General features: G+C 42.7%; 1 protein-coding gene across 3 annotated transcripts in view; it reads left to right on the top strand.

Moving 5' to 3' along the window:
• pan3.L (poly(A) specific ribonuclease subunit PAN3 L homeolog) overlaps positions 1-21,610 on the top strand; it is a 58,939-nt gene that overhangs the window by 12,219 nt on the left and 25,110 nt on the right. For 2 of the 3 annotated variants that reach the window (XM_018247704.2, XM_041582659.1), the window contains exons 2-7: positions 2,055-2,176; positions 4,228-4,297; positions 5,121-5,191; positions 6,815-6,965; positions 11,466-11,713; positions 12,700-12,804. In XM_018247704.2, the coding sequence (XP_018103193.1) occupies positions 2,055-2,176; positions 4,228-4,297; positions 5,121-5,191; positions 6,815-6,965; positions 11,466-11,713; positions 12,700-12,804 (767 nt within the window). The remainder of the gene's footprint in view (positions 1-2,054; positions 2,177-4,227; positions 4,298-5,120; positions 5,192-6,814; positions 6,966-11,465; positions 11,714-12,699; positions 12,805-21,610) is intronic. The other variant, XM_018247705.2, reaches the window with a different exon arrangement.

The raw sequence follows: 21,610 nt of genomic DNA, 5'->3' as shown, positions 1-21,610 counted from the left end.
ATCTGGTGCTTATTTTTGAATTCCAAGCTTGGAATCAAGTTTTAATTGCATAAAAACTAAGTATAGTGCTAAGTAGAGCCTCCTGTAGGCCAGGGGTCCCCAAACTTTTTTTTGGTAGCCCCTATGTGGACTGGTAGCCTACAGGAGGCTATGCTTGGCATTATACTTTGAAGCAAGTTTTAATTGCATAAAAACTATGCCTGGAATTAAAACCTAAGACTCTGGTTTGAGGGCCTTGAAAGCAACATCCAAGGGGTTAGAGAGCAACATGTTGCTCACAAGCTACTGGTTGGGGATCACTGCTGTAGGCTATCGGTCCACATAGGGACTACCAAATAGCCAATCACAGCCCTTATTTGGCACACCAAGGGACTTTTTCATGCTTGTGTTGCTCCCCAACTCTTTTTACATTTGAATGTGGCTCACAGTTAAAAAAAAACTGTGCCCCTGCTCTACATCTTATTAAAAGTTAATTTAAAGGTGAACAACCCCTTTAATGTATAGCCAGTTAAGTTTAATAAGTTCAGAAATGTGCAGCTTATAGTATTCATTTTGCATAGAAACTCTGCTTTATCTTCTGTTCACATATTGATCTATAAATGCATGGAATGCAAAAGAGCAGCGTACTCCAGAGATGGTATCACTAGTGACTTGTCACTTCCTCTTTAGTATTCGGCTTGTTTACTAAGTCTGTGTTTCTCCTTTAAGCTGCTTTACACTAATAGGCTTGGTAATAAGCAGTGGGAAACAAACTATTTTATCTGAAATTATAATTAAGTCTCTTAAATTGCCCAATCTTGATTGCCTGTTTGACCATTAGCACGAAAGGGCAGACTGCACAAGTTGAGAGAGTTGACCATTATGGAAGGGAGGTTGGTACAAACCCTTGCCAGTGCTTCACAACCAGATGGAGGAGATGTCGGTAGAGGTTTTGCGCTCAAACAGGTCATGAGGCAACGGTCTTCTTCCTAGGGGCCCTGTATGCCCCGATGGTAGAGCAGAAAGTCCAACATTGTCCAAACGTTGTTTAAGGAATCCTATTCATTATCTTTTGTCTGCTAGTTGCAGAGGATTAATAAACAGGGAGCAGCTATTGGGCCAAAAGCATTACAGAACCAAGTCCTAGGAAATCCCACTGGCTTTTTTGTTCCACTGAAGCAAATTGCGTGGATCCTTAAATGGGTGGTTCACCTTAACATTCAGGGCACACGCTCAGATTCGGGGAGTCATCCGGTGACAAATCTCCTCTTCTTCTGGGCAACTATTTTTCCCGAACTGCCTCCTGCCGGCTAGAATGTAATTCGCCGGTGGGACGGTACTCTGAGCACTTCGTTTTTTGAAGTTGCCCGAAGTTTCCTCGTGAGGTTACGTCTCACGACTTCGGAAACTAAGCGTTCAAAGTTGCATTCCGCCTTCAATTTGCATTCTAGCCGACAGGAGGCAGTTCGAGGAGATTTATCACCGGGCGACTAATCTCCTGAATCTGAGCGTGTGCCCTGACCCTTTAGTTAACTTTTTTCAATTGGTATTCAATGTTTATTTTTTTTAATTATTTGCTTTCTTCTTCAAATGGAGTCACTGACCCCTACCTAAAAACAAATGTTCTGTAAGGCTATACATTTATTGTTATTGCTACTTTTTATTTCTCATTTCTATTCAGGCCTCTTCTATTAACATTCCTGTTTATTTAAATCAATGCATAGTGTCTAGGCTAATTTCGACCGTAGCAACACGATTGAATTGCAAACTGGAGAGTTGCTGAATATAATGCTAAATAACTCAAAAACCACAGATAATAAAAAATGAAAACCAATTGCAAATTGTCTCAGAATACTAAATGTTAACTCAAGGTGAACAACCCCTTTAATAAGTATCAACTTACCCTCCATTAAACACAAATGTTGTCTGATAATCTCGATTTTAGAGTTAATTTTTAAAATTCATTTTTTGTAAAACATTTTCGCTGCACTGTACTTTCAAGTCACCAGTTTTATTCAATTCCCATGCTAATAAATTGGTTTTGATTTACTGACTTTTTTTTCTGCCTTTTTCAGTTCCTGGTTTAGATGGCGGTGCTATTCCAGACACCAGTCTAACAGATTCCTACTTCAGCACCAGCTTTATTGGTCTTAATGGATTCGGAAGTCCTGGTGAAGCTAACTACCCAAGAATGCAGGTAAAGTAGTGGCTTATGTAAATGTCCCCACTCCTACGTTTATACATATTCTAGCTATTTAACCATTTGGGTTTCATGAAATATACAGAGGGGTAAGTATAAAGTTTGTGACATTTCTCCAGGGGGCAGCTAGGCTGGGGGGGTAGGGGAGTCTACGTGGGGTGAGGGTTAGGGGATTTTTTAGTAAACGGTTCAATTCTCCTTTAAACGACATACAAACCCCCTCCACAAAAATGTAATCTGTGAACAGCCTCTTTGAAACCTATGGATAACTGGCACTCTGGTTGTTAAAAGGTTAACAGTAAGGCTGCAGCATCCCCTTAATCACTTAGAAATCCATCTCCTCCTCTAACCCACTCGGCCCCTCCATCAGGAATTTGCTTTGACTGTTGGCTCATGAGCATGCTCAGTTCTTCTCCAGTAAACACACCCTCCAGTCTAACAGCCAATGAAGAGATGGCATTGCTGGTTCCCATAGAACTCTAGCTGTCTGATCCTATTTTTCTCCTAACCACCTCTCCTGAGCTCAGCTTAACCATTACAGTGCTCAACCCCAGCAGAATTCTTTTTATAAATCTATGTTGTGCCTGTGTTAACCTGCATTCTACATTGCATGAACTTTACAGCATACATGTCTCAATGTTACTGACGATTTGTCAGAGGGAAAATGGCCTAAAAAGTACTACCTAAAAGTAAACACTAATTCACTGAGGAGAAAGAGGAGCCATTGGCATTGGTTAGTTGGAGGCCAGATCAACTTCCAATATCTGTAGACGTGTGGATACTTTTAAAAGAAAGGCCTTGGCGATCAAGGCTTTGCTGTGTTGGGACAGATATAGGATCTGTTTTCTGGAAACCAATTACTCAGAAATCTCCGAATTATGGAAAGACCATCTCCCTTAGATTTCCATTTTATCCAAATTATCCAACTTTTTCTCTGTAATAATAAAACAGTGCCTTATAATTGATCCAAACTAGGGTATCATTAATCCTTAATGGAAGCAAAACCAGCTTATTGGGTTTATTTAATGTTTATATGATTTTCTAGTAGACTTAAGGCATGGAGATCCAAATTACAGAAAGATCCGTTATTTCGGAAATCCCTTGGTCCAGAGCATTTTGGATAAGAGCTCCCATACCTGTACACTTTCAGATTGACAATTCTTAAATATGACTGCTGGTCCTTGCTATTGATTCCTTTTTATAAAGTGCTAAAACATAAGCAAAATGGAATGCTCAAATATTCTAACACGGGTTGGGTTTTTCCAGATATTGCCACTCTTACAATTTACAAATAACTTCAAAACTGTAGAAGTTTGCTAAGAATTATATTTTTAAGCAATAATAACCTGAGTAAGCAGATGGCTCCTCTTTACTGTATGTATTGGGGTGCTCTTTCATTGTATGTGAATGTGTTGTTGTTTGGGGACTAGAATTGTCTTGCTCAGGACTTTACATAAGAGACATCATTAAATAACTTAAAGGAATAGTTCAGTGTGAAAATAGAAACTGGGTAAATAGATAGGCTTTGCAAAATAAATGTTTCTAATATAGTTAGCCGAAAATGTAATGTATAAATGCTGGAGTGACTGGATATCGAACAGAACACTACCTGCTTTTCAGCTGTCTAACTCTAAGTTAGTCAGCGACTTTAAGGGGGGCAACATGGGACATAATTGTTTAGTGTGTTTGCAATTGATCTTTAGCATGCAGCTCAGATGCAAAAGCAAACGGTTATGACCGCTTTGCCTCCCTCTCAAGTCACTGATTGGTTACTGCCTGGTAACCAATCACTGTAAACCAAGAGAGCTGCAAATCAGGAAGTAGTGTTCTGGCTATTATGTAAGACATCCACTCACTCCAGCATTTGTACATTACATTTTTGGCTAACTATATTCGAAACATTTTTTATTTTGCACAGCCTATCTGTTTACCCAGTTTTTATACTGAACAATTCCTTTAAATGCTTTAATTTTTCTTCTGCTAGAACATTGCTAATGGCTATATTTGCTCTGAAGTCAGAACTTTTTTACAGTGTTTTTTTTTTTTAGCAGAGAATGACTAACAGCAGCAGCTCCCCCAGCCTCCTCAATGACGGTGCTAAGCCATATGCAACACATGGTAAGAAGAATACTTCTGCTCATCCTAAAGATATATTGGATCATAAGCAATCACAGCTACATTGTTTAAATATCATTAATATTTTTGTTTGACTTTGACATTGTGAATCTACTTCTTAAGAAACTGTACTGTATAGTGATAAAGGTATTTTGCTTTATTGGAGTAACTGGCATGTTACTTGTAGGTATGCACCGAATTCACTTTTTTGGATTCGGCCGAATCCTTTGCAAAAGATTCGGCCGAATACCGAACCGAATCCGAACCCTAATTTGCATATGCAAATTAGGGGTGGGAAGGGGGAAACATTTTTTACTTCCTTGTTTTGTGACAAAAAGTCACATGATTTCCCTACCCACCCCTAATTTACATATGCAAATTAGGATTCGGATTCAGTTCGGCCGAATCCCGAACCGAATCCTGGATTCGGTGCATCCTAGTTACTTGTCCTTTAAGATGGCCTTTTTGCTGACTGTATTTATTACACTTAATTGCAGCCACTTAAAGTGCAAAATTAATGGTTTATGACTGGCCTACTGAGAAACCACATACATATTTAACTCTGTTAACCTTTCAGCTGATAATATTACAGTATGATATTTAATATGAAACACAGCATTTATTTTAGATTTACTGCTCCTTTAATGCCGCTGCTGTGGAACTTACAGTCTGGGCCTGCTCATGCAATTAAACTCTGTGTGACTGCAGCCGGCGATTGTTTAAAATATTGCAAAGCTTTTCGCACAGAGCCGTGTGAAACTGCCCTTTTTGCTTCAGTCCTTAAAATTCTTTTGGATCTTAAAAGCACGAGTTTGCTCTTTTACAGACCCTTTAGGTTCGCCAGCCTCGGCAATGTTTAACGATTTTGGTGGTCTCACTATGTCTCACCGGCGAAAGGTATGTATTCTTCCATGTTAATAACCTGTATGGTTTGATCTTAACTCTTACCTGTCATCGCTGAGACTACATTAGGGTACCCAGATGGAGTGTGGGGATTTTCAAATAATCCAAATTTTTTTAAAATGATCTCCTTTTGCTCTGTAATAATAAAACAGTACATTGTACTTGTTTCAAACCAAGATGTAATTAATCATTATTGGAAGCAATACCTGCTTATTGGGTTTATTTAAAGTTTACATGATTTTCTAGTAGACTTAATGTATGAAGATCCGAATTACGGAAAGATCCGGTATCCGGAAAAACCCAGGTCCCGAGCATTCTGGATAACTGTTTCCATAACTGTACCTCTGCAGCAGTGCTCTGCAGTGTTGGTGTGAACTGACAGGAGCCAGTAAGCCTGGTTCTGTAAGAAACCGGCAGAGAATCCCACAGAGCCAGTAAATATAAATAAATGTTTACACTACAATGCAAAATGGAGATTGAGTATTCTAATCAAATCCAGAAATAATTGCTTATGAACTCTTTATTCTTTTTGTTACCTTAAAGGAGAATTTAACCCTTTAATAAAAAAAAACCCATACCCCCCCCACAACAGGTAGACCCCCAACCTAATTGCCCCCCCCCCCCCCGGGGAAATGCCCCGTACTTTATACTTACCCCTCGGCGCAGATTCAGGCATCAAGAGTTCCACGCAGCCATCTTCTGGGTCTTCGGTAAGCTGACTTGGAGATCGGCATGATGGCACATGCGCAGTTGGAGCAATTTGCCGGTTTGCGACAACAGCGCATGTGCCGAAACTCGCTAAAATTGCCGAAGCGCAGGGAGAAGACACAAAGACCCTGAAAATGGCTGTGTGGAACTCCAATGCCTGAATCTGCGCCAAGGGGGTAAGTATAAAGGGGGCAGTTAAGCTGGAGGGAGGGTGGGTCTACGTGGGGTGGGGGATACAGGTTTTTTATTAAAGGGTTTAATTTTTTAAAGCAGAACTAAACCCTAAACATTAAAATGGAAATGCCATTCTAGATATTGAACCAGCCTAAGGGCAGAGACACAAGCTGCAATTCGAGGAGATTAGTCGCCTGGCGCAGAGCATGTGCAGTGAATCAGCAGAAAAGAAGATGGGAAGCTACTGGGGCATCTTTGGAAACACAGATCTTCACTGCTAAAGGGCTGTGGTTGCCTTGGGCTGGTACAGAAGCCCAGAACTTAATGTTCCACATTTCTGAACTTCTTCTTTAGTTACCACTTAGTTCGCCAATGCTTCACTGGATTGCTGTGGATAGCTTGGTGACTCGAGGAGAAATCAAGAACCTGTTGAGTGGTTTCTAGAGAGCTTTGGTGATGTAGTGGATGATGAGGCACCTGCACATTACTCATGGAAGGGCATAGCTAATTATATGTGGCTTTTATTTGCTCTGTTCTTGTTGAAAGCATCTAGCTAACCACATTAGATCTTTGAGCTGGTACACATTTTCCTGGTCCCTGACGCTAGATTTGTGTGAATGGAAAAGTGTTCAATTTTGGATAAGGTTTTTGCCTTTAAAAAAAAAAAAAAAACTCTTAAAATTCAAGTTTATATGCACCATGTAGGTCACTGATTTTCAAATGTTTCCATTGTAGACTCCTAATCCAACTGCAAGTGAGTTCATTCCAAAGGGTGGTTCAACTTCAAGGTTAAGTAACATGTCCCAGTCCAGCATGTCTGCCTTTTCCCAAGCGCTGTTCTCACATCCATCCATGGGAGGTCCTACTGGAGCTGGCCTTGCTCCAGGTAAGCATGTTGTCTCTTGAATATTGTTTTTTTTTATTTATTTTTATGTATTTTTAATGTTCCTTCTCATATTTTTGATCTGTAAAAGAGCATTATGTAATTCCCGTTAATCACAATTAAAAAAAAAAAAAAAAAAAAAAAGATTTTGCAGTCCACACTCTCAAAATGTATATTTTTGCACAGTGCAATTCCCTCACTGCAATCACAGTCACATAGATAAGTCTAGGAAACATTAGCCTTGCTTATAAGAAGATGTGCCTGTCCTAAGAAACAGGAGAACAGAACAATAATACATGTGAGGATAGTGGAAACACAAATGGGACAAGGAAAAAAGCAACAGAATATTAAACAGCAGAACAAAAAGTAGCCAAAAGGTGTAACGTAAAAGTCGGGAGAAGAATTAAAGTAAATACAGTTTGAGAAATCGGAATGCTTTAAAGAAAGGACAGTATTAGAAAACGTGATGGTAAGAATATACAGTGAATAAAAGAATCAAAAAGCAAAAGCAGTGTTCTCTCCGAGCTGTTTTGGCCAAGCCAATCGCCTTCCAGTTTTCTCCTGCCGCCTGGATCCTCTCAGTCCTCTACATTGTGCTCCAATCAGAAAGTTTACTGCTGAAGCAAGTAGTCCTATTGGTATATGTAAAGAAAAACAGTTATTGTGGTGTGGGCGGGTTGGGGAGGCACATTTATTTTCTGGTGAGAGCGCTGGTAAATAGCTGTTAAACACTCTGGGCAAATTTACTAAAGGTTGAAATTAGAGCTCACCACAGAAAAACTCACTTTCTATTCATTCCTATGGAAACTTGAAGCTTACCACTGGATAAATACGCTTCTAAAAATCGCATAGAATGAATAGAAAGAGGGTGCGATTTTTGCGTTTTTCTGTGGTGAGCGCTAATCCGACATTTATATCTGGCCCTAGATGTGACTGAAAATAATTTGCAATTTAAAACACTGATCATAACAGGCAATTCTAGCCTTGCTTATGAAGGCTTCGTTTATTGCTGAATATTTCTTCCTTCCTTGCATTTATCTGATGGATCAAGGGCCCCTTGTCCTAAATAAACAGCGCATATTTTGACCATATTTTTTAATGCAAATACGCGCACAAGTAAAAGTACTTAAACATGGTAATGTTAAACATGATATTTTACATTTTTGTTACGGGACACCAAAGAAACACAACCATTTTAACAAACCGGACATACAGTTCAAAGTAAATGTTTTGATACTTCTTTGACAAATTTAATTATTTTAGTAAATTTTGTAAGTGAAAATGATTAAACCGCCATTGCAGGAATAAGTGTAAGTGCAAATATTAATGCATTGTTCTCCCCTTTAGCCTAATAAATGCTTTCTTCTGCATATGGGTGGCCTGTGGGCATTCACGTGTGCACCCATTACTTGCATGTCTTTCTTGAGACACAGGAATAGGAGCGTCTGGGTGCTAGGTGCACCAGCAAAGGTGCAACCAGCAAAGTGAATGGCATCCAGAAGGGTGTAGTTGAGCACTGCATTTTCTTGGGGGGTACTTTCCACGCACACCATGATTCTGGTTAATTTCCTAGTTGCAATGAACTGTTTATGGGTAGGGAGGGAATGGAAGGAAGGATAAATATCCAGTATATTCCTTGGGGTATGTAGTAAGGTACACTTACCAAAAGTAACAGGGGGTCCAGGTGCTGAAGCCCCAGACCTTCAGCTTGGGGAGGCAATTTGGCAATGATATATTTATCCAAAGAAGTAGTTCAGGCGGCACTCCGGATAAATATAAAGAGGCTTATTGTATCATGGGTAACAATATCGCCTTACGCGTTTCGGGAAAGCATTCCCTTAATCAAGGAGTGCCACCTGAACTACTTCTTTGGATCTATGACGGTTAAAATTTTAAAAAAATAAGTTTCTTTTTCTCTGTAATAATAAAACAGGGCCATGTACTTGATCCCAACTAAGATATAATTAGTTCTTATTGGAGGCAAAACAATCCTATTGGCTTTATTAAATATTTCAATCATTTTTAGTAGACTTGTGACATGGAGATTCAAACTAGACAGACCCTTGTCTGGGAAAATCCTAGGTCCAGAGCATTCTGGATAACGGGTCCCATACCTGTATTACATTTTATTTTGGGTATTCCGGAAACTGATACTAATTTTTTTACCACTTTGGGGTCTTTTTGGGGGGTGGGCATAAATATTGAATGCTGAACTGGATATCCAGAATGGTCGGGACCTTAGGTTTTACCGATAACTGATCTTTCCATAATTTGGATCTTCATACCTTAAGTCTACTAGAAAATCATGTAAGCATTAAATAAACCCAATAGGCTTCCAATAAGGATTAATTATATTTTAGCTGGGATTAAGTACAAGGTACTGTTTTATTATTACAGAGGAAAAGGAAACTATTTTACACAAATAATCCACATTTTTAAAAATGGAGTCTATGGGAGCCATAACATAATTCAGAGCTTTCTGGATAACAGGTTTCCGGATCTCATACCTGTATTTGGCTTTTCAACTCCATTAAACTATGCCTGTTAGAGACTGCAGCTTTGGCAGGTGCTTTTCAAGCTAAAAGTGGTTTGGAACATTTTCTATTTTTACACCCTGTAGGGTAATGCTCAATGCAAATCTGCTGCCTTTCTCTGTTTGCAGAAGCCTTACCTGGCTGAAGGCACGTGTCTAAGACATTCAGCGCCACATTACCGATACACTTTCAATTCTTAAAATAACACCGTAGACACCGTAGAACATCTTGTTTTGGACTTTTCTGTTTCTCCGTCCTTTACCTAAGTGCATCACTTCTGCTTTTGCAGCTCCCCATATCGTTAAGAAAATGAAAAACAGTATAAGAAGTGAAAGTTTGGGTTCTCTCTGAGTCAGACTGAACATTAAAGGAACATCTATGCTCCGTGTAAACCCCATTAATTGCACGGAACATTTGTCATGTCTCTGAGGCCAGCAATAATATTGCCTCTTTTTTCCTACCCAGTATGTGCTTCAGTAGGGAGTAAAGTAGCCTTAAAGGAGAACTAAACCCTAAAAATGAATATGGTTAAAAATTCCATATTTTACATATCGAACTGATTGTACCAGCTTAAAGTTTCATCTTCTCAATAGCAGCAATGATCCAGAACTTCAAACTTGTCACAGAGGGTCACTATCTATGAAAGTTTCACTCACATGCTCAGTGGTCTCTGAGCAGCTGTTGAGAAGCTAAGCTTAGGGGTCGTCGCAAATTATCCAGCAGAAAATGAGGTTGGCCTGTAATATAAGCTTATGCTACAGTGCTGATTGCACTGGTTTCTGTGCTGCCATGTAGTAATTATCTGTATTAATTACTTATCGGCCTTATATTGTGACATTTCTATTCTATGTGTACTGTATATTGTGAGTGGGCAGAACATTCGACCTTTGAGAAATAACCCCCATATTGCTCCATATGACCATTTTAAGGGAAAGAAATGCAACATAAGCATGTTTGTTTTAACATGACAAATATATTTTGAAATGCTGATGACTATACCTGCAACCACAGATGGTATAGATCAAAGTCCCCAGGGAGCTGCTGTAAACACAGCTTGTTACAAGATGTACTTTCTTTTCCTTTATCTGTTCCGATGGGTTGTTTTTGTTAAATGTTTTCAATTTCACTTGTATCATGGGATGGTCTGTGTGTGTGTGTAGAACCAAGCCCTTATACCCTAAACTCTTGAGTATAGAACATTGTCATACTGTCCTTCTTTGTGCTCCGATGGGTTTCAGTTCGCCAGAGAGAGGGATACACATACGTAAGTGCCATATTTTCTAATAACTTCGTAAGAAAAGAGTGCGAGAGGAACATGCATTGGTGGTAGTGGCACTCCAAAACATTCCTTTTTTTTAAAGGAACAGTTCAGTGTAAAAATAAAAACTGGGTAAATAGGCTGTGCAAAATAAAAGGTATTTCTAATATCATTCATTAGCCAAAAATGTAATATATAAAGGCTGGAGTGACTGGAGGTCGAACAGAACACTACTTGCTGCTTTTCAGCTCTCTAACTCTGACTTGGTCAGTGACTATAAGGGGGGGCCACATGGGACATAACTGTTCAGTGAGTTTGCAATTGATCCTTCGCATTCAGCTCAGATTTAAAAGCAAACAGATATGACCCATGTCCTCCCCCCCTCAAGTCACTGATTGGTTACTGCCTTGTAACCAATCAGTGGAAACCAAGAGAGCTGAAAAGCAGGAAGTAGTGTTCTGGCTATTATGTTCGACATCCAGTCACGGTACATAGAAGGATCACCGGCACACAGGAGTTTAGTTAAGCAGGGCAAGCCCTTGCAATTTTATTGAATGCAGTGCAACGTTTCGGGGCACGCTCCTTTGTCAAGCATCCAGTCACTCCAGCCTTAGTTTATACATTACATATTTGGCTAACTAACTATATTAGAAACATTTTCTATTTTTCACAGCCTATCTATTTACCTGTATCATCTTTTTATTGTTTCAGGCATGTCACTGTCCGCTGGATCTTCTCCACTACATTCCCCTAAAATCACACCCCACACCTCTCCTTCTCCTCGAAGGAGGAGCCATACGCCGAACCCTGCAAACTACATGGTGCCTACCAGTGCCTCGACCCCTGTCACAAATTCTGTCTCCCAGCCACCAGCAGCAGGAGAGATCATTCAGAAAGCAACTGTGGGTGGGACAACCTATTTCTACACAGATACTACTCCAGCTCCACTCACAGGAATGGTAAGTGGTTCAAACGCCTCTCCATGAGCACGAAATGAATGTCAACTGTGCTGACAAAGCATTATGCATGGCTGGTTAGAGAGTTACAGTTATCATAATAAAATACTAAGAAATAACTTCATGTTGTGCTAATATAATTTATAATAGTGTTGTTTGGCAAAAGAATACTTTTACTTTATAATACGTGTAACTATTTGTTTCTTTAAGAATATAAAGCAGCATTGCTTTCTGGCAGGATTCTAAATATGCACTCAGGATTCGTGCCAGTGTTTCACAAGTCTAAGAGAAAGACTGATAACATTTTATGTGAAAGGATTATTATTATTATTATTAAAGGAGAAGGAAAGGTTAAAACTAACTAAGATTTATTAGAAAGGTCTATATAAATACACCAGTAAACCCTCAAAGTAATACTGCTCCGAGTCCTCTTTCAAAAGAAACACAGCATTTCCTTCCTTCTATTGTGTACACAAGGGCTTCTGTATCAAACTGTTTATCATCTTAAACCTCCAGGGCTAGGGCTTGAGCATGCACAGTTTGCTCCCTTTTCCCCCTCCCTGCTGTAATCTGAGCCCAGAGCTATGAGTGAGCAGGGAGAGACTCGGGCAGGAAGTGACATCACACCAAGCTAATATGGCAGCTGCAAACAGAGAGAGCTTCTAGAGCTGTTTACTCATGTATGGTAAAGCATTCTGCAGAATAAATATAGTGTTATAGCTTGCACTATTGTGGCTAATCTATTGGCAATAATCTGCCTCTGTAGCTTTCCTTCTCCTTTAAGTCACTATTGACTGGGGAGGTCAGTCATTGACCTAGTCTAAACATCATGCATCTGCACAAGGCACTTTGGAAAACCTGTAGCAGGTGATTGGCACTGAGATGCCCCAAAGCACATAATGTGCACTTCTTAGAGAATCATTTTCTAATAGTCTGTTTATAGGCCAAAGGAAACCAAAATGATTCAATGTTTTTCATTCTCTCCGCAGGTTTTTCCAAACTATCATATTTACCCTCCAACTGCACCACATATTGCTTACATGCAACCAAAAGCAAATGCACCTTCCTTCTTTATGGCAGATGAGCTGAGGCAGGTGAGGAAATCGGCAGTAAAAAAAAAAAAGCAAAATGAACTTTCAGTAGGAGAGAGGAGAGCACTCTGACGCAGATTAACTGCTTGTGATTAATATTTATTTAAGATGCTATACACAACATGTTTCGGGCTGTAATCGCCCTTTCTCAAGTGGCGATTAGAGAAAGGGCGATTACAGCCCGAAACATGTTGTGTATAGCATCTTAAATAAATATTAATCACAAGCAGTTAATCTGCGTCAGAGTGCTCTCCTCTCTCCTACTGAAAGTTCAATTGTTTGGGATGTTCGGTACATCTGTTCGGGAGGACTGATGCATTCATTCATCGGGTGCTAATTGGCAGAGCGCGGATTCCCTACTTCCACTAACAAAAAAAGCAAAATGTAAAAAGAAATTGGTGGAGAATACTGATGTTGTGCCCTTCTCTGTTCAGTGATTGTCTATTATCACTTATGCATGGATATCATATGCCTTTAAAGGATGACCGTGTTTATAAAATCTCTAAATCAGAGGTTTTTGGATTTCAGAACTCCATTTGACACTGATGTTGAAATAGACACTTCACTCCTTATTACCACATAAATGTTTCTTATGCAGTTCAATAGAACAATGGTTAACCTGCCATATAGATCCTAGAGAGAACCAAAATAAACTTTAGCATAAGTTTCACCCTTATTGACCTTCAGGCTTGGCCCAGATATTCAGTGGTTGGTTAGTAACAACATATAAATGTGCTACTTTTGCCTTTATGTACAGGTACTAAAATGAGGAAATTGGGGGGGAAAGGTCAAAGAACCTTTTCTGTAGCTTGATGAAAAATTCTCCTTGTTGATGTGACTCACAAGGATGTGATTCAATACAAAAGTCTAAAAAAAAAAGAGACCACCCTTTTCTTTTTGGGATACACAATAAAAACAGTAGAACCCCCAACTTTTTTCAGGGGACCAGAAAAAATGGTGTAAAATCCATGAAAATGTAAAATCAGGGAAATGTATTATGCATAATATATAGGTGGGACCACAAAATGTAAAATGAGGGGAAACTTAAAATCGGGGGATGTAAAATTGAGGTTCCACTGTAGTCACTCCCACTGTTCCTTTCCACAGTTCATATAACAAACGATGCATTTAATGAATCAACTTTTTAAAATTAAAAAAAATAGTGTGATAAAGTGCAAGTGCTCAAGCTGATTATAAATAATTAGAGACTTAGGTGCCTAACATATATATATATATATATCTATCTATCTATCTATCTATCTATCTATAGATATAGATATAGATATAGATATAGATTAGATATAGATATCTATCTATATCTATATCTATCTATATCTATCTATATCTATATCTATCTATCTCCATCTCCATCTCCATCTCCATCTTCCATCTCCATCTCCATCTCCATCTCCATCTCCATCTCCATCTCCATCTCCATTCTCCATCTCCATCTCCATCTCCATCTCCATCTCCATCTCCATCTCCTCTCCATCTCCATCTCCATCTCCATCTCCATCTCCATCTCCATCTCCATTCTCCATCTCCATCTCCATCTTCCATCTCCATCTCCATCTCCATCTCCCATCTCCATCTCCATCCTCCATCTCCATCTCCATCCTCCATCTCCATCTCCCATCTCCATCTCCTAATCTCCATCTCCATCTCCATCTCCATCTCGCATCTCCATCTCCATCTCCATGCTCCATCTCCATCTCCATCTCATCTCCATCTCCATCCTCCATCTCCATCTCCATCTCCATCTCCAATCTCCATCCTTCCTCTCCATTCTCCATCTCCATCTCCATCTCGCATCTCCATCTCCATCTCCATCTCCATCTCCATCTCTTCTCCATCTCATGCTCCATCTCCATCTCCATCTCCATCTCCCATCTCCATCTCCAATCTCCATCTCCCCTTGATATCATCCATCTCCATCTCCATTCTCCATCTCCATCTCCATCTCCATCTCATCTCCTCCTCATCTCCATCTCCATCTCCATCTCCATCTCCATCTCCATCTCCATCTCCATCTCCATCCCTCGCATCTCCATCTCCATCTCCATCTCCATCTCCATCCTCCATCGTCCATCTCCAGTCTCCATCTCCATCTCCTCTCATTCTCCTCTCCATCTCCATCTCCATCCCATCTCATCTCCATCTCCATCTCCATCTCCATCTCCATCTCCATCTCCATCTCATCTCCATCTCCATCTCCATCTCCATCTCCATCTCCATCTCCATCTCCATCTCCATCTCCATCTCCATCTCCATCTCCATCTCCATCTCCAATCTCCATCTCCATCTCCATGCTCCATCTCCATTCTCCATCTCCAATCTCCATCTCCATCTCCATCTCCATCTCCATCGCCATCCCATCTCCATCTCCATCTCCATTCCCATCTCCCATCTCCATCTCCATCTCCATTTCTCCATCTCCATCTCCATCTCCATCTCCATCTCCATCTCCATCTCCATCTCCATCTCCATCGCCAATCTCCAATCTCCATCTCCATCTCCATCTCCATCTCCATTCTCCATCTCCATCTCCATCCTCCCATCTCCATCTCCACTCCATCTCCATCTCCATCCCATTCTCCATCTCCATCTCCACTCCATCTCCATTCTCCATCTCCATCTCCATCTCCATCTCTCCATCTCCATCTCCATCTCCATCTCCATCTCCATCTCCATCTCCATCTCCATTCCATCTCCATCTCCATCTCCTCTCCATCTCCATCTCCATCTCCATCTCCATCTCCATCTCCATCTCCATCTCCATTCCATTCCCATCTCCATCTCCATCTCCATCTCCATCTCCATCTCATCTCCATCTCATCTCCACATCTGCCATCTCCATCTCCCATCTCCATCTCCATCTCCATCTCCATCTCCATCTCCATCTCATCTCCATCTCCATCTCCATCTCCATCTCCATCTCCATCTCCATCTCCATCTCCATCTCCATCTCCATCTCCATCTCCCCTCATCTCCATCTCCATCTCCATCTCCATCTCCATCTCCATCTCCACTCCATCTCCATCTCCAATCCCATCTCCATCTCCATCTCCATCTCCATCTCCATCTCCATCTCCATCTCCATCTCCATCTCCATCTCCATTCTCCATCTCCATTCTCCATCTACCATCTCCATCCATCTCCATCTCCATCTCCATCTCCATTCTTCCATCGTCCATCTCCATCTCCATCTCCATCTCCATCTCATCTCCATTCTCCATCTCCATTCTCATCTCCAGTCCCATCTTCCATCTCCATCTCCATCTCCATCTTCCATCTCCATCTCCATCTCCATCGTCCATCTCCATCTCCATACTCCATTCTCCATCTCCATCTCCAAATCTCCATCTCCATCATCCATCTCCATCTCCATCTCCATTCTCCATCTCATCTCCCATCTCCATCTCCATCTCCAATCTCCATCTCATCTCCATCTCCACTCCATTCTCCATCTCCATCTCCATCTCCATCTCATCTCCATCTCCAATCTCCATCTCCATCCCATCTCATCTCATCTCATCTCCATCATCCATCTCCATCTCCCATCTCCACTCCGATCTCCACCATCTCCATCTCCATCTCCATCTCCATCTCCATCTCCATCTCCATCTCCATCTCCATCTCCATCTCCATCTCCATCTCCATCTCCATCTCCATCTCCATCTCCATCTCCATCTCCATCTCCATCTCCATCTCCATCTCCATCTCCCATCTCCATCTCCATCTCCATCTCCATCTCCATCTCCATCTCCATCTCCATCTCCATCTCCATCTCCATCTCCATCTCATCTCCATCTCCATCTCCATCTCCATCTCCATCTCCATCTCCATCTCCATCTCCATCTCCATCTCCATCTCCATCTCCCATCTCCATCTCCATCTCCATCTCCATCTCCAATCTCCGATCTGCCATCTCCATCTCCAATTCTTCCATCTCCATCTCATTTTCTTCCATCTCATCTCCATCTCCATCTCCATCTCTCCATCTCCATCTCCATCTCCATTCTCATCTCCATCTCCATCTCCATCTCCATCTCCATCTCCATCTCCATCTCCATCTCCATCTCCCATCTCCATCTCCATCTCCATCCTCCATCTCCATCTTCATCTCCATCTCCATCTCCATCTCCATCTCCATCTCCATCTTCCAATCTCCATCTCCATCTCCATCCCATTCTCCATCTCCATCTCCATCTCCATTCTCATTCTCCATCTCCATCTCCATCTCCATCTCCACTCCATCTCCATGCTCCATCTCCATCTCCAGTCCCATCTCCATCTCCCATCTCCATCTCCATCTCCCATTCTACCATCTCCATCTCCATCTCCATCTCCACTCCATCTCCATCTCCATCTCCATCTGCCATCTCCATCTCCATCTCCATCTCCATTTCCATCTCCATCTCCATCTCCATCTCCACTCCATCTCCTTCGTCCATCTCCATCTCCCATCTCCATCTCCATCTCCATCTCCTCTCCATCTCCATCTCCATTCTTGCCATCTCTCATCTTCCATCTCCATTCCATCTCCATCTCTCCATCTCCATCTCCATTCTCCATCTCCATCTCCATCTCCATCTCCCATCTCCCATCTCCATCTCCATCTCCATCTCCATCTCCTCTCCATCTCCAATCCTCCATCTCCATCTTCATCTCCATCTCCATCCCATCATCCATCTTCCATTCTCCATCTCCATCTCCATCTCCATCTCCATCTCCATCTCCATTCTCCATCTCCAGTCTCCATCTCCAATCTCCATTCTCCATCTCCATCTCCATTCTCCATCTCCATCTCCATCTCCATTCATCCCTCCATTCTCCATCTCCATCTCCATCTCCATCTCCATCTCCATTCTCCATTCTCCATTCTCCATCTCCACTTCCATCTCCATCTCCATCTCCATCCTCCATCTCCATCTCCATCTCCATTCTCCATCTCCATCTCCATCTCCATCTCCATCTCCATCCTCCATCTCCATCTCCCATCTCCATCTCCATCGTCCATCTCCAATCTCCATCTCCATCTCCATCTCCATCTCCATCTCCCATCTCCATCTCCATCTCCAACTCCATCTCCATCATCATCTCCATTCTCCATCTCCATCTCCATCTCCATCTCCATCTCCATCTCCATTCTCCATCTCCATCTCCATCTCCATCTCCATCTCCATCCCATCTCCATCTCCATCTCCAATCTCCTTCTCCATCTCCATCTCCTCTCCATCTCCATCTCCATCTCCATCTCCATCTCCATCTATCTCCATCTCCATCTCCATCTCCATCTCCATCTCCATCTCCATCTTCCATCTCATCTCCATCTCCATCTCCATCTCCATCTCCACTCCATCTCCATCTCAATCTCCATCTCCATTTCGCCATCTCATCTCCATTCTTCCATCTCCCTCATCCATCTCCATTCTCCATCTCCAATCTCCATCTCCATCTCCATCTCCCATCTCCATCTCCAATCTCCATCTCCATCTCCATCTCCATACTCCATCTCCATCTCCATCTCCCATCTCCATCTCCCATCTCCATCTCCATCTCCATCTCCCATTCTCCATTCTCCATCTCCATTCTCCCATCTCCATCTCCATCTCCATTCTCCATCTCCATCTCCATCTCCATTCTCCCATCTCCATCTCCATCTCCACTCCATCTCCATCTCCATCTCCATCTCCATCTCCATCTCATCTCCATCTCCATCTCCATCTCCATCTCCATCTCCATCCTCCATCTCCATCTCCATCTCCATCGTCCATCTCCATCTCCATCTAAACATCTCCATCTCCATCTCCATCTCCATTCTCCATCTCCATCTCCATTCTTCCATCTCCAATCTCCATCTTCCATCTCCATCTCCATTCTTCCATCTTCCATCTCCATTCTCCATCCCATCTCCAGTCTCCATCTCCATCTCCATCTCCAATCTCCATCTCATCTCCATCTCCATTCCATTCTCCATCTCCATCTACATCATCCATCCTCATCTCCATCTTCCATCTCCATCTCCATCTCCAATCTCCATCTCCATCTCCATCTCCATCTCCATCTCCACTCCATCTCCATCTCCATCTCCATCTCCATCTCATCTCCATCTCCATCTCCATTCCCATCTCCATCTCCATCTCCATTCTCCATCTCCAATCTCCATCTCCATCTCCATTCTCCATTCCCATCTCCATCTCCATCTCCATCTCCAATCTCCATCTCCATCTCCATGCTCCATCTCCATCTTCCATCTCCATCTCCATCTCCAGTCTCCATCTCCATCTCCATCTCCATCTCATCTCCATCTACCATCTCCATTCTCCATCTCCAATCTCCATCTCCATCTCCATCTCCACTCCATCTCCATCTCCATCTCCATCTCCATCTCTCTCCACTCCATCTCCATCTCCATCTCCATCGTCTCCATCTCCATCTCCATACTCCCGATCTCCATCTCCATCTCCATCTCCCATCATCCATCATCCATCTCCATCTCCATCTCCATCTCCATCTCCATCTCCATCTCCATCTCCATCTATCCATCTCCATTGCCATCTCCATCTCCATTCCATCTCCATCTCCATCTCCATCTCCATCTCCATCTCCATCTCCATCTCCATCTCCATCCATTCTCCATCTCCATCTCCATTCTCCATCTCCATCTCCATCTCCATCTCCATCTCCATCTCCATCTCCATCTCCATCTCCATCTCCATCTCCATCTCCATCTCATCTCATCTCCATCTCCATCTCCATCTCCATCTCCATCTCCATCTCCATCTCCATCTCCATCTCCATCTCCATCTCCATCTCCATCTCCATCTCCATCTCCATCTCCATCTCCATCTCCATCTCCATCTCCATCTCCATCTCCATCTCCATCTCCATCTCCATCTCCATCTCCATCTCCATCTCCATCTCCATCTCCATCTCCATCTCCATCTCCATCTCCATCTCCATCTCCATCTCCATCTCCATCTCCATCTCCATCTCCATCTCCATCTCCATCTCCATCTCCATCTCCATCTCCATCTCCATCTCCATCTCCATCTCCATCTCCATCTCCATTCTCCATCTCCATCTCCATCTCCATCTCCATCTCCATCTCCATCTCCATCTCCATCTCCATCTCCATCTCCATCTCCATTCTCCACTCTCCATCTCCATCTCCATCTCCATCTCCATCTCCATCTCTCCATCTCCATCTCCATCTCCATCTCCATCTCCATCTCCATCTCCATCTCCAATCTCCATCTCCATCTCCATCTCCATTTCCATCTCCATCTCCATCTCCATCTCCATCTCCATCTCCATCTCCATCTCCATCTCCATCTCCCATCTCCATCCATCTCCATCTCCATCTCCATTCTCCATCTCCATCTCCATCTCCATTCCATCTCCATATCTCCATCTCATCTCCATCTCCATCTCCATCTCCATCTCCATCTCCATCTCCATCTCCATCTCCATCTCCATCTCCATCTCCATCTCCATCTCCATCTCCATCTCCATCTCCATCTCCATCTCCATCTCCATCTCCATCTCCATCTCCATCTCCATTCTCCATCTCCATCGCCATCTCCATCTCCATCTCCATCTCCATCTCCATCTCCATCTCCATCTCCATTCCATCTCCATCTCATCTCCATCTCCCATCTCCACTCCATCTCCATCTCCATCTCCATCTCCATCTCCATCTCCATCTCCATCTCCATCTCCATCTCCATCTCCATCTCCATCTCCATCTCCATCTCATCTCCATCTCCATCTCCATCTCCATCTCCATCTCCAGCTCCATCCCATCTCCATCTCCATCTCCATCTCCATCTCCATCTCCATCTCCATCTCCATCTCCATCTCCATCTCCATCTCCATCTCCATCTCCATCTCATCTCCATTCTCCATCTCCATCTCCATCTCCATCTCCATCTCCTCCATCTCCATCTCCATCTCCATCTCCATCTCCATCTCCATCTCCATCTCCATCTCCATCTCCATCTCCATCTCCATCTCCATCTCCATCTCCATCTCCATCTCCATCTCCATCTCCATCTCCTCTCCATCTCCATCTCCATCTCCATCTCCATCTCCATCTCCATCTCCATCTCCATCTCCACTCCATCCATCTCCTCTCCATCTCCATCTCCATCTCCATCTCCATCTCATCTCCATCTCCATCTCCATCTCCATCTCCATCTCCATTCTCCATCTCACTCCATCTCCATCTCCATCTCATCTCCATTCTCCATCTCCATCTCCATCTCCTATCTCCATCTCCATCTCCATTCCATCTCCATCTCCATCTACCATCTCCATCTCCATCTCCATTCTCCCATCTCATCTCCATCTCCATCTCCATCTCCATCTCCATCTCATCTCCATCTCCATCTCCATCCATCTCCATCTCCAGTCTCCATCTCCATCTCCATCTCCATCTCCATCTCCATCTCCCTCTCCATCTCCATCTCCATCTCCATCTCCATCTCCATCTCCATCTCTCTCCATCTCCATCTCCATCTCCATCTCCATCTCCAATTCCTCTCCATCTCTCCATCTCCATCTCCATCTCCATCTCCATCTCCATCTCCCATCCCATCTCCATCTCCATCTCCATCTCCATCTCCATCTCCATCTTCCATCTCCATCTCCATCTCCATCTCCATCTCCATCTCCATCTCCATCTCCATCTCCATCTTCCATCTCCATCTCCATCTCCATCTCCATCATCCATCTCCATCTCCATCTCTCCATCTCCATCTCCATTCTCCACTCCATCTCCATCTCCATCTCCATCTCCATCTCC

Source organism: Xenopus laevis, chromosome 2L (genome assembly GCF_017654675.1).
Source record: "Xenopus laevis strain J_2021 chromosome 2L, Xenopus_laevis_v10.1, whole genome shotgun sequence".
Taxonomy (NCBI): Eukaryota; Metazoa; Chordata; class Amphibia; order Anura; family Pipidae; genus Xenopus; species Xenopus laevis.
Note: the sequence above shows the minus strand (reverse complement) of the source record. Positions and strands in the feature narration are given on the sequence as shown.